The sequence below is a fragment of the Ips typographus genome, linkage group LG1 (assembly GCF_016097725.1).
Source record: "Ips typographus isolate SLU linkage group LG1, UJ_Ityp_2.0, whole genome shotgun sequence".
Lineage (NCBI taxonomy): Eukaryota > Metazoa > Arthropoda > Insecta > Coleoptera > Curculionidae > Ips > Ips typographus.
The window spans coordinates 25,512,789-25,524,223 of NC_138422.1; the positions used below are offsets into that span (position 1 = coordinate 25,512,789).

The window sequence follows — 11,435 nt, forward strand, 5'->3', positions numbered from 1 at the left end:
AAATCCCTCCACGCCTTTCTATTTCTAGCAGTCCGGGTCCAGTTTTTTCCTGCAACATTCTGGATATCGTCTCGCGATCGTCTCTGAGGCCTACCAATGCTCCTTTTGGTCTCTCTTGGGCGCCAAACTAGTATCCTATGTGCCCACCTGTGGTTGTCCTGCCTTGCCACACGACCAGCCCATCTCCATTTCACTTGTGCCACAAGCCTTAGAACATCTGTCACTTTAGTTCTTCTACGATTCCTATCATAGCCTTCTCCATTGCTCGTTGGTTGGTTTGCAGTTTATTGGCAAATTTGCGGGTAGTTGCCATTGTCTCTAGTCCATATGTGAGAACCGGCATCAGGCAGGCATCAAACACTCTCCTTTTCAAATTTATAGGAAATTTACTAGATTTAAGGATAAATCCTAGTCTGCCAAAGGCTGCCCAGGAGAGACCTATTCTTCTTGTGATTTCAGAAGATTGATTTTCTTTGCCAAGTTGAATTCTGTGGCCTAAGTAAACGTATTCCGAGACAACCTCCAGGATGTCTTCTGTACTGATGATCTTTGTTTTGTTCAAGTTCATTTCAAGTCAATTTGCACCGATGCTCGATAAAGCTCCCGAAGCATGTTTCTTAAGCTCTTCACCTGTGCTGGCAACGACCACAATATCGTCGGCAAATCGTAAATGGCTTAAGTAAATAGCTATTGGAAATGATCTAAGCCATTTAAAATTTTACTACTACTACCTTCTGTGTATTAGGGTTTTGGATGGAAAAACATTCAATGTATCCGAATAGGGTCGGAATACGTCACCGTTTGTGGACATGTTCTAACAGAAAGTGATGGTTTTTGCATCTATCCCTACAATTATGTACGAATGTTAATAAAAAAAAACGTCATATTTAAGTCATGCTGTTATTTTAAATTTTGATCCTGATGGCGTCTGAAAAGCTAAAGCACAGTATTTTCATCTGAGTTAACTTTGAAATATTTCTCAGCAATTTCCTGCAAACACTGTAACGGACATGACACACGTTTTATAAAGTCAAGTTCAATAACAATAACTGCAAACGCGGTTTATTGTTTATTATTAAAGATGTTAACGAGGCGGAAAAGTCACGTTAACATTGCCATCAAAAACAAACATTAAAATCATTTCGATTCAATTCGGATTCACGTTGCTCATTGCCGTCATCTTTCGTTCAAAGGTTGTTTGATGTGCATATTAAAATTCTGTTTCCAGTTTCTTTTATCTCATATTTATGTTTTTGGATCCAGACGATAACCTTTCAATGCAGATAAAACTGCGATACTACGTCTATTATATAGTTTTTTAAACTATTTTTTATAGTTTACTTTAATTTTGATGTAGCTTTTTCTCTGTTGATGGAGTAATAATAATCTTTATTTCAGAACTATGTTGTCAACAGAAAGACGGGCAAATGACTATAAGATCTTACTTAAGGCTAGTGTAGTATTCCTCTAAATCATAAGGCTCTATCTCCACAAGTAGCTTGTAAATAGATTTCTTTATCTGGTTAAGGTTGGACATACTCTTTAATATATAAAGAAAACCTTGTTCATGCAGCGCAAGTATGTGTGTTTTGGCGTACCTACTATAGTCTAATGTTCTTGTACCAGATCTACTATAGGTGCATATCACTAAACACTGGTCTATGTTTGAAAAAATACAACAAACACTCCTGAACGTCAATTATTTCGACAGCCATCTCTGGCATTCATATCCAAACTTATTCTGATCACTCTCTTTTGGACTGAGAAGATTTTAGCATAACTAGCTAAAATGTCCGAAAAGAATTACTCCCATATCTCAAGTGAGATTCAAAGTTAGCATGGTATATCATTTTTTTGGTATTCTTGCTGGACATTTTCAATATGAAGTAGTCAACTCAGATTACTCTGCAACGTAACATCCAGCAACTTAACAGTATTCCTTACTTCTAGGTTTTGATCCACTTTGCATATAAGATTTGAATTCTCAACATTAACTTTCGATCTACTTGTACCAAAGATCAGTGCATTGGTTTTTTTGGTAATAACTGCTAGCTTGTTCTCAGTAAGATGAATAAGTTTAATGGAAGCATTTCAAGAACACACCAGAAGGAGGAAGAAATATTGTCATATACTGTAAAATGACGTTGTTTTAGAGGTTATTTTCTTTTACTAATTTAAATTTCATTAATAAACTACCAGTTTGCTAGAGTAAAGTTGGAACTAAATAAATTAATTTCTACCACTTTAACAACATCAATAATTGACATAAAATACTAATCTCATTTAGATTTACAGGGTGGTCCAGTTTTAAGTGTCAATAATTCACCATTTGATAGCCAATCAAAAAATAAGCTGACTTGCATTATTTCATTTTTCTGAAAAACGTTTCCTAAGGAAGATACAGTCCTCCAAATTTCAATTTAAAAAATCGTTTTATAGTTTAAAACTGAACATCCAAGACTTGTGAAAGTCCAAATTTGTACTGAATAGTCTAAAAACTTGCTTTTTACTATTAGGAATGGTCTTATGATTCGCTTTCTCAGACTGCCATCCTGGTTGAGTGTCTGAAACTGGCATTCAAGAACTAAAAAAAGTCCGGAAATCAAGACAAAGATTGTATTGTGCATGAAACTCATTTTTTACTACTAAAAATAGTATAAAAGTTGACTTTTAATGCTAGAATGGACCTTACTAGGACTAAAGAGAGTCCAAAAGTATATTTTCAAGACTTTAATTGGTGTACAACTCAATTTTCTTCAACTTTCAACAAGTCAAGAAGTAAATTAAATTTTCGGACTATTTTATTTCTAAAAATTAGTTCTCAAGACTATTATTGTAGCATTTGGTACCAAAATTTTTTACTTTTATTACTGAAGAAACTTGACTTTTGGAAATAGTCGATTTTTCAATCTTAAAAAGCACTAAAAACAGTCTGAATTTCTTAGAGGTGCTACAATTTATTGCACCTATGAGTGTAGAAGTCAATTTCATAGTGAAGAAGCTTGAAATAACATTTTCAAGACTATGGTCAGTGGACAACCTGGCTTTTAGGCTTGATAAGTCAAAAACTTTGTAAAGATAGTTTTGAAACTCGATTTGAGGCACTGAAAACAGCCTTAAAACACTAAAAACAGTCTAGTTTATTAAGAATTACCCGAATTTTTAGCACTGAGGTGTCTAGAAGTCGATATAATAGTGACAAAGCTTGGAATGCCATTTTAAGTCGATGAATTTTAAGTTTGCTATGTCAATAACTTGGTAAAGATAGTCTTGAAACTCGATTTTCCAAGCTGAAAGCAGTTTTGAAGCACTAAAAATAGTCCAGAATTCGAAGAAAATGAAAAGCAAAGTAAAAAGCACGAAAAGTTAGTTTTCAAGACAAATTTCATGAATCTAATGTCAATGTCCTGCATCTAAGACTATTTTCAAGACTAAAATATTGGAAATTTGTCTTCAAATTATGAAAACTTACTTCAATTTTCATTAGTTCAGTCACATTTTGGGGTTCAAGTCAATTTTTAAGGTTTAAATGTATGAATTTGTAGTAACAAGTTCTTGAAAAAGTAGTTTTTATGTCTACAAGTGAATTTTTAGCATTAAAGTCTCTCGATTTGCATGAAAACTGGTTACAAACACAATTTTTAAGCTTCTGAAATTTTTATCTTTTCTAATTCACTTTTAAAAACTAAAGTTTTTTAGTTTGTCTGGAAACCATGAAAACTGGCTACAATAATATTTTTTAAACTTCTTAAGTGAATTTTCCGTTTCCAAGACAATTTTTAAGTTGGGTTGGGTTAGTTTTGGGTCTTTGACCGTAATAAAGTGTAATAAAGTGCTTGTTCCAAATTTGATCTATATTGCTCCAACGGTTTGACAGTTATGACAAAAAAAAACGATTTTTTAAACAGAAATTTGAAGGGCTTTATTTTCCTTAGGAAGCACTTTTCAGGAAAATGACATGTCAACTTATTTTTTAATTGGCTATGGATTGGTGAATTATTGACATTTAAAACTGGACCACCCTGTATTTACTGGGTTTTCATTAATATTTTGTGTAATTCTTCTTCTTTAGCCTTCTTCCATCAGCTTCGACCTATTCCTCCTATCATCTATCCAGCTGATGGTCCATTTTTCACTGTTCTGGATTGCAACATGCCCTACTCAACTCATGTTCCCCTTTCTTCAGCAAAAGCACAAATTCTGCTTTTGGATTCGGTATTCTACCATCCTGTAGACAATTGTTGAGCAGAGTCTGTAGGGTTTTCTCTATCTTACGTTCTCCAAACTTCTACATTGTCTTTCCTCGGGTTATTATCGTTCTTCATATCATGCGCAGAGCTGTTTTTATTTTTTTTGTATTTAGGAAAGGTCTTCCGATGCCACATTTGTTGTTGCTTCCACAGCAGGTATCCCCCAGACAAATACAACTCCGTGTAGAATTTGTTATGAAAATGTTTTAAATGCGTTATTTGTACGTTTTGAGAGTTGAGTACCGGATGTTCCACTACAACTGACATGAAAGCTTTACTTATTAAAGGACTTCTCTAAATTTAAAATTGATGTAATTTACGACTTTTCAGTGAAAGAAAACCAATTGACCCCACGGACCATTACTCTAGCTTTTGTGCTCTTAACCATATTAACTAAGACAATATGTTTGTTTCCTGATTATACAAGTATCTAGACCACTTTAATGATGAAATAAAGATAAGTGGGGTTCAAAACACTATCGAGATAGCACTGGCATTACCAGACCACATGTCTAGATCATGCTTTTGTTTTATACATCACCGGATTTCTGTCCCTTCTAGGTTATCTTTAACGTATTTACCTTTTACATTGTGTTATTGAATGGTCCTAATAATATTTTCCAAACTTGCTATAATCAATATTTTGATTGCGCAAAATTAAAAGAATGCACTCCACGTCAAATGTAAATTCCAACTTCATAAACAATAAACATCAAAGTCCACGCCCAAACACTCTGATCAAGCCGGACACTAATGACGCTTGAGATTAGTGATTCGGAAGGCGCAATACCATAAACAAGAAAACATAACTGCCGGTTTTAATTGGCGATAATAAGTCCCCCCTAATGACATCGGACCTCCACATGTAACGTGCGTCATTGTAGACTGATAAAATTCTGGCTATAAAACCGTCACCAGCCTGATGGATCTTCACTGTCGCTTCTTGCAACAGCACCAAAAACACTACCTCAAAAGTCCATACCAAGTCAACCAAGATGCCCTCACCAGCAAGCACTTTGATTGGCTCGGCCACCAGGTACATCGCAGGTCGAAACGCAGTCCAGACAGTCTACTGGAAGGGATCATCGGGAAGCAACCAGAAACTGCTGAAGTTGTCCAAAACGTGCAACTTTGGCAAGTCGAGTTCGAGCCCCCCTCAGAAAGTCCAGGATCTACAACAAGTTAAGTTTTATTGATTCGGGCACATTTTTTTTTGTATATAAGTCCTACAGATCCATAGTAGTTGATTAACATGTGATATTTGTGTTTATATTTATTTTTAACTGTAATAATAACTATTTATTAAACTCTCCTTATACGTACTTTACTTGACTTTATTAACATAAAAAATGTATTCTTTACTATAAAGAATGTCCTAAACAGCCTAACTTATAGAGTCTGATTTCACAGTTTCCACAGAAATTATCCTTAGAATAAAGTTATTCTTTTAATGGCGGGTTGCACAGAGACTTTTTTAAGAGCCTCATCTAGCTAGACCACAGTCTATACTAAGTGGCGATTTGACTGTGTCAGGTCAGGTGCAAAATGTTACAGTCAAATGGAAACCTAGCCTAAGGTGTCCCTTTTAAATATGTCATAAAGTGAATTAATTTACTTATTCGTATACAGGGTGAGTTTTTTTCGATGTTTAGTGAAGATATCGGAAACTATAGTAGCGAGTTACAAAGTTGTTTAAATAGGGAAAGACATTCAGTTTTAGAAGACAATAATTCAAAACCGTTTTTTGTTTTTTGAAAAAGTTTATGGATTACTTGATATTTACCAAAAACCAAATTTTAATACCAAAATTTGTATTATTTTGTATTATTATTAAGTAATAATAATAATGGTAAAACAATAGTTATTACTCATTCATCAATTTGACCAGTAAATTTATGGGTCTAATTAAAGTTTGTTTGAAAGATATGTATCATTTTCTTGTAATTAATTTCATTTAAGTTATTTCAGATGAGTAAAATTTTGAAAAATAAAGACTGAATAAAAGGCTGATTTGATTTGATATTTATTGTTTTAGATTTTAGTTTATCAATAATAAAATAAATGAAGTAAAACTTTTCTGACAAAGTGATTTTTGTACCAAATAAGTTCCAATCTTATAACTTTTTTATGAACAAGTATTACCTCATCAGGTTTAAATTATGATAAATAATATGTTTTTGAGATGAAAAATGCGAATCTGAATATATTATTATTTAAATTTGTAATTTACATTTGCAAACTGACAATTATCAAAATAACTGTCATAAATCTCAGAGACACGTTTTTTGAAAACTTGTCTAAACCCTGATTTTTTGCTTAACTACTATATATTGAGCACAGTTTGACAGTCAGACAAAAGTGCTTGTCAAACCCACTTGGAGTGAGAAAATTACTACTTTAATCATATTTTTGGAATCCTTATTAAATTTCCAATAACATAAAAGAAAAGTAGAGTCAAAATTGGAACTGCCAGAAACGCGCAGTTTGAAAGGACTGTCAGGGACAAAATCGCCTGTAAAAACCCACTTGGAATGAGAAAATGACTGTTTTAAGCACATTTTTGAAGTCCTCATTAATTTTTTTTATCTAATAACATGAAAAATCACTACAAGATTTAGTATAGTCAAGGAGAAAAGCGGAGTCCAAGTCTGAAGCCAGAAACACAGTTTGAAAGGACTATCAGGGACAAAATCGCCTGTAAAAACCCACTTGGAGTAAGAAAATTACTTTTTTTCAGCACATTTTCGGAATCCTTATTAAATTTCCTACTCAATAACATAAAAAACACTACAAGATTTGGTACGTACAGTCAGGGAGAAAAGCGGTGTCAAAGTTTGAACTGCCAGAAACACAGTTTGAAAGGACTGTCAGGGACAAAATTGCCTGTAAAACCCACTTGGAATGAGAAAATGACTGTTTTAAACACATTTTTGGAATCCTCATTTAATTTCCTATCCAATAACATAAAAAACACTACAAGATTTGGTACAGCCAGGAAGAAAAGTAGAGTCAAAATTTGAACTGCCAGAAAGACAGTATTTGTAATTTCCCAGTTATAATTTACCAGACAAATTTTCCTGGTAAAGCAAAATATTTACTTTACCGGTAATTTACCCCACTACTTATAATTTTTTTTAAAGAAAATGGTTGACTAACGATTTTGATTTATTTCTAAAAATAAAATTATAGCGTGTCTGTATTGGATTTAGGTAAAAATATTTACGTTATTTGTTTGTTTATCATACTAGTATATCGTTTTCTAAGTTGGACTTCCTATTTTCAACACTTTTGTAGAATATCTCGTTCATTTTTTATAGGATAGTAAATGATAGTAGCATACTAACACATCTCTAGTTAGTATCTCATCCTAGTCATCTCTAGTAGAAAAATAAGAAATGTAACTATTGTGATATCTGCAAATTCTCAGATATTTTTAAATTTTGTCTTATAGCCTTCATCAGACACTTTTTTCTGTATGTTTTTTACATTTTTTTTGAATTAACACGTGATATTCCTACGATCTTTCTGTTATTAGTTTGAAGCCTGAAAATAAAAAAGAAGAATTTGTATTTTCCTTTAACGGTTTCTCGTTGACCATAACCTGCTTATTCCACAAGTTTAAAATTTTTCAGTTTTAGAATATGAATTTTCCATTTTTATATTAAAAATAACAGTGCAAGGGTACGAAACATAATTTTAGTTACTTCAGTACTAAAAATTAATAATGTAAGCGATTTAGCAGACATAACAAATCACAACAACAAATACCTAGTTATACTGGTGTGAAGGCAGGGAGCCCAAAAAAGGCAAATACCTCTTGATGATAAGAGATTAACCGACGTGAAAACAGCAACCTTTTACCAGTGGGAAACGCGCAAAACAGCGACCGGCCAGAAGGGCGACTTTGGTTGCTGGTAAAAGGTTGCTTGCTATTAGAGATTAGTCCTTTTACATGTATCCCTTCACACAGTTCACACCAGTAATAGTTATTTGAAGTTAGAAAAATGGTAAGTGAATTGGGTTGTCTTTTTACCTCTTTCTTTTCTTTCTGTTTTAGTGCAATGCACTTTCTAAAATAATTCTATTCTTGCAGGCTGAGGCTCTAGTTAATAAGCCTAATAAACATATACATGAAGTGTACTCGTTGCTTAACGAGAATCTGTCTCTCCTCACTGAACTACAGCCTCCTTCAAAGGTCAAACCTAAACCTTTAAAACCAACATTAAGCAAAACAACATTTATTAAACCCAACAAGGCTGCATTTCAGGACACAGTCTACTATTTGCTATACTGTATCAACACTGATTTGACTGAAAAATTGATCTGGCCAATTATTCACTCCAAAGATGAGCCCCAGTTCCGAAACGACCTGACTTCTTGTTTAATTAAAATAAATGCTTTGTACAAAGGTTGTGATATCCCCATTACTCCAAGCTCCCAGTTTGCCGCTCCGGGAGGATATAAAATAGTCTATTTACTCTTTAAAATGTCTCAGTTAGCTATGGTGCAGCTACTTCAGAAATGTGGAGTAACTGATGTTTTACTACCTAACAAAGTAACTGATCCCCAGTCAATTGAAGACCTCAAACTTGCCACCATGTGTATTGAGAATGAGACTCGTGAGGAATTGAAAAAAATTCCAGAGAGACAAGTTGAGTTGATGCAGAAGGCTAATGTGATTGTTAAAACTACCGAAACAGTTCACCAAGATGTGGCAATGCTCAAAAAACAATTAAAAGAGAAATTATCTGTCTCTGACAAGAATGTAGTCACTGAAGAAAGCTTGGAACAGTTAAGAAACCAAGTCAAGCAAGTAGTAGAGCTGGAACAAAGTTTTATTAAATTGCAGAAGATGACCAAGTATGTAGAAAGTTTGATTATTGAACACAAACAACCTGAGATATTGGATTTGAATAGCTATTTTACAGGTATGTTTTAATAGTTGAAATACAATATTATTGTTATTACTGATGATATTTAGATGTTATTAGTCTACTGACTAAAATGGATCAAAAGTTATTATGTCCCTCTACTGAATTTCTGCAGTCAATTAAAGTTAAACTTGAAGATTGCATTATTAAGTACAAAAACTGTATTAGGAAGTTACAGGACCAGGAAGAACAGCTCATCTTGCTTCAAGATTCTATTAAACAATTATAAGCAAAAGAATATTATGCTGCTATTATTATGTTCATTTATTATTATTATATCACTTAAATAAAGTATTAATTTTTGAAAATTTTTTTTTATTCAGGTGTTTTCTTAAACTCCTCTCTCTGATATCTTACTGTAAAGCCAACTTTCTATGTTATGCATTAAGTTATGCATTGTGCGCTGTATAAACCCAGCTTTAGATGAAAGTGCAATTTTTGCCAAAATGCCCTCTATCGAAAAGACCGAAAACTAAATGGAACATTGTTTTGGGACACTCTACAGGATAGAAAATGCTCTTTAAAATTCCGCAAAAACGAAGTTTCTACGATTAGCCGTTTTTGAGATATTTCATTTCTTCCTTACTTTGGACTACTCCCACCACTTTATTTGAAGAGATAGAAAAAAAAGTTAAATAGGAAAATTCTTCATAGAGAATTACTTTTATGACCTTTCCATTTAAATTTTTAGAGTTTTTGGACATTTTTCATTTTAGTGGTATCGAAACGCCGCCTAGCGGTGGATTTAGAAAGCTGAAAATTATTTCCAGTGTTTTCCTTGGGCATTTACTGTGGTATAGTTTTTGAGAAACTATATCCTTTTATTGGGACACCCTGTACAAGAGACAGAAAGAGTATTCAAACAGGAACTAAGGCCGCATTCGTTTTCAAGCTCCATAGAGCGTTTTTGACGTCACGATGACGTAATTTGGCAAAACCATAGATTGACCAATTCACTAAGTCATTGTGACGTCAAAAAAGCTCTGCTCGCTCCATGGAGCCTGAAAACAAATGCAGTCTTTGGTTTGTTTCGGTTGTAGCAAAACTTGAAAAAAAAAGTCTTAAAATCACTTAAATAAAAATCATATTTTTATTCTTAACATATTACAAGAAATATGTTCTGGGTTTCCTAACTGAGAACAAGTTCATTGATCTATGTTGGATGCGTTTAGGCAATGGGAACCTGATCTTAGAATCATGGAACTGTTTCACTTGAGGCCTCCTTGTGTCAGCAGCCTTCACCTGTTCCACCTTGATAATCTACAAAACAAACTCATCAAATTATTGCTGAAACTGAGAATAGTAAAACCTACTTGAATTGCGTGGGCTCGAGCACGATGGCGAGCTCCCATGTCTCTGTAACATTGAGTTACCGCACCAGAGACACTCAAGTCTCTGTATTCACGGTACATATTGTGGGTGCCAGAACGCGAGTCATATCTACAAAAATTTGTTAGAAAATAACCTAAAAATTTATAACATCCTAACGCACCTCAACCAAATGCCGAAGTTCTTAATTTTTGTTGGAGTTTTCTCAGGAATGGGCTTGACAGAGACAATTTCTCCTGTGGCCTTTTTGAACTTCTTGAGCTGACGCAAAAAGTACCAGAAACGGGATTTAGCCACAATTTTATCCGGAGCGAATATTCTCATCTTGTATAGGGGCGTTTTCGGCTCCTTTTCGGAGGGCAGCTTGCGCCCAATAACTTCATATTCCCTCAACTGTAATCAACAATAAAACATAACCTAACAATTTCACTTATTATTACCACTCTTGTTACTGTACTAGATAAACGTTTTTTTTTAAAAAATTAAAGGATTACAATAAAAAAATAACGCGTTAGTAATAAAATGGAAGTTTTTAAGAAAAACAAACTAGAAGAAAGTTTGAAGCCAGCACGTGTACGGATGCAAAGATATAAATGGAGGTTATGAGGAAGTAATAAGCATTTAAGGAACCTCTTTGATTAGAATTAACTGTTGAGATGTTCTTTTACAAATTTGTGTCTACAATACTACAAAACAAAGCGTAAAAATAGAAAATTTATGAAACAAACCTCTCCTTTAGCTTTCATGGCTGCAGTTTTGGGACCGAAAAGAAAACTCGTCGACCGTCTTTTTTTGACAACACGAATACTTTGACATTAATGACATTTGATAGGTAGGTTGTTTCTTATACTTCATATACATATACCACAAAGCGGAAAGAAGTAACATATTATGACCCCCTATACATCGTAGACTTAATCAAGCC

General features: G+C 33.7%; 3 protein-coding genes across 3 annotated transcripts; 2 read left to right on the forward strand and 1 right to left on the reverse strand.

Moving 5' to 3' along the window:
• The first annotated feature begins 5,169 nt into the window (after positions 1–5,169).
• LOC145724093 (uncharacterized) lies at positions 5,170–5,572 on the forward strand. The gene has a single exon (XM_081972195.1). It carries the CDS (start codon positions 5,246–5,248, stop codon positions 5,444–5,446), a length of 201 nt encoding a protein of 66 aa, XP_081828321.1. The 5' UTR covers positions 5,170–5,245; the 3' UTR covers positions 5,447–5,572.
• A 2,464-nt stretch (positions 5,573–8,036) lies between these two features.
• LOC145726510 (uncharacterized) lies at positions 8,037–9,489 on the forward strand. The gene is made up of 3 exons (XM_081975636.1): positions 8,037–8,257; positions 8,344–9,178; positions 9,232–9,489. The coding sequence occupies exons 1-3, from the start codon at positions 8,255–8,257 to the stop codon at positions 9,408–9,410; spliced, it is 1,017 nt and encodes a 338-aa protein (XP_081831762.1). The 5' UTR covers positions 8,037–8,254; the 3' UTR covers positions 9,411–9,489.
• Positions 9,490–10,248: 759 nt separating this feature from the next.
• RpL18A (ribosomal protein L18A) lies at positions 10,249–11,376 on the reverse strand. The gene is made up of 4 exons (XM_081975649.1): positions 11,239–11,376; positions 10,674–10,903; positions 10,495–10,621; positions 10,249–10,441 (listed from the first exon to the last, which is right to left on the reverse strand). Exons 1-4 carry the CDS (start codon positions 11,254–11,256, stop codon positions 10,286–10,288), a joined length of 531 nt encoding a protein of 176 aa, XP_081831775.1. The 5' UTR covers positions 11,257–11,376; the 3' UTR covers positions 10,249–10,285.
• Positions 11,377–11,435: the final 59 nt, after the last annotated feature.

Excerpts from the sequence above, each read along its gene's own strand:
- LOC145724093 (XM_081972195.1), top strand. The coding sequence starts at position 5,246 with ATGCCCTCACCAGCAAGCACTTTGATTGGCTCGGCCACCAGGTACATC.
- LOC145726510 (XM_081975636.1), top strand. Across the intron at positions 9,179-9,231 it reads TTTGAATAGCTATTTTACAG|ATGTTATTAGTCTACTGACT; the intron begins GTATGTTTTAAT and ends GATGATATTTAG.
- RpL18A (XM_081975649.1), bottom strand. Across the intron at positions 10,622-10,673 it reads AACTTCGGCATTTGGTTGAG|ATATGACTCGCGTTCTGGCA; the intron begins GTGCGTTAGGAT and ends AAATTTTTGTAG. Across the intron at positions 10,442-10,494 it reads CTCGAGCCCACGCAATTCAA|ATTATCAAGGTGGAACAGGT; the intron begins GTAGGTTTTACT and ends TTTGTTTTGTAG.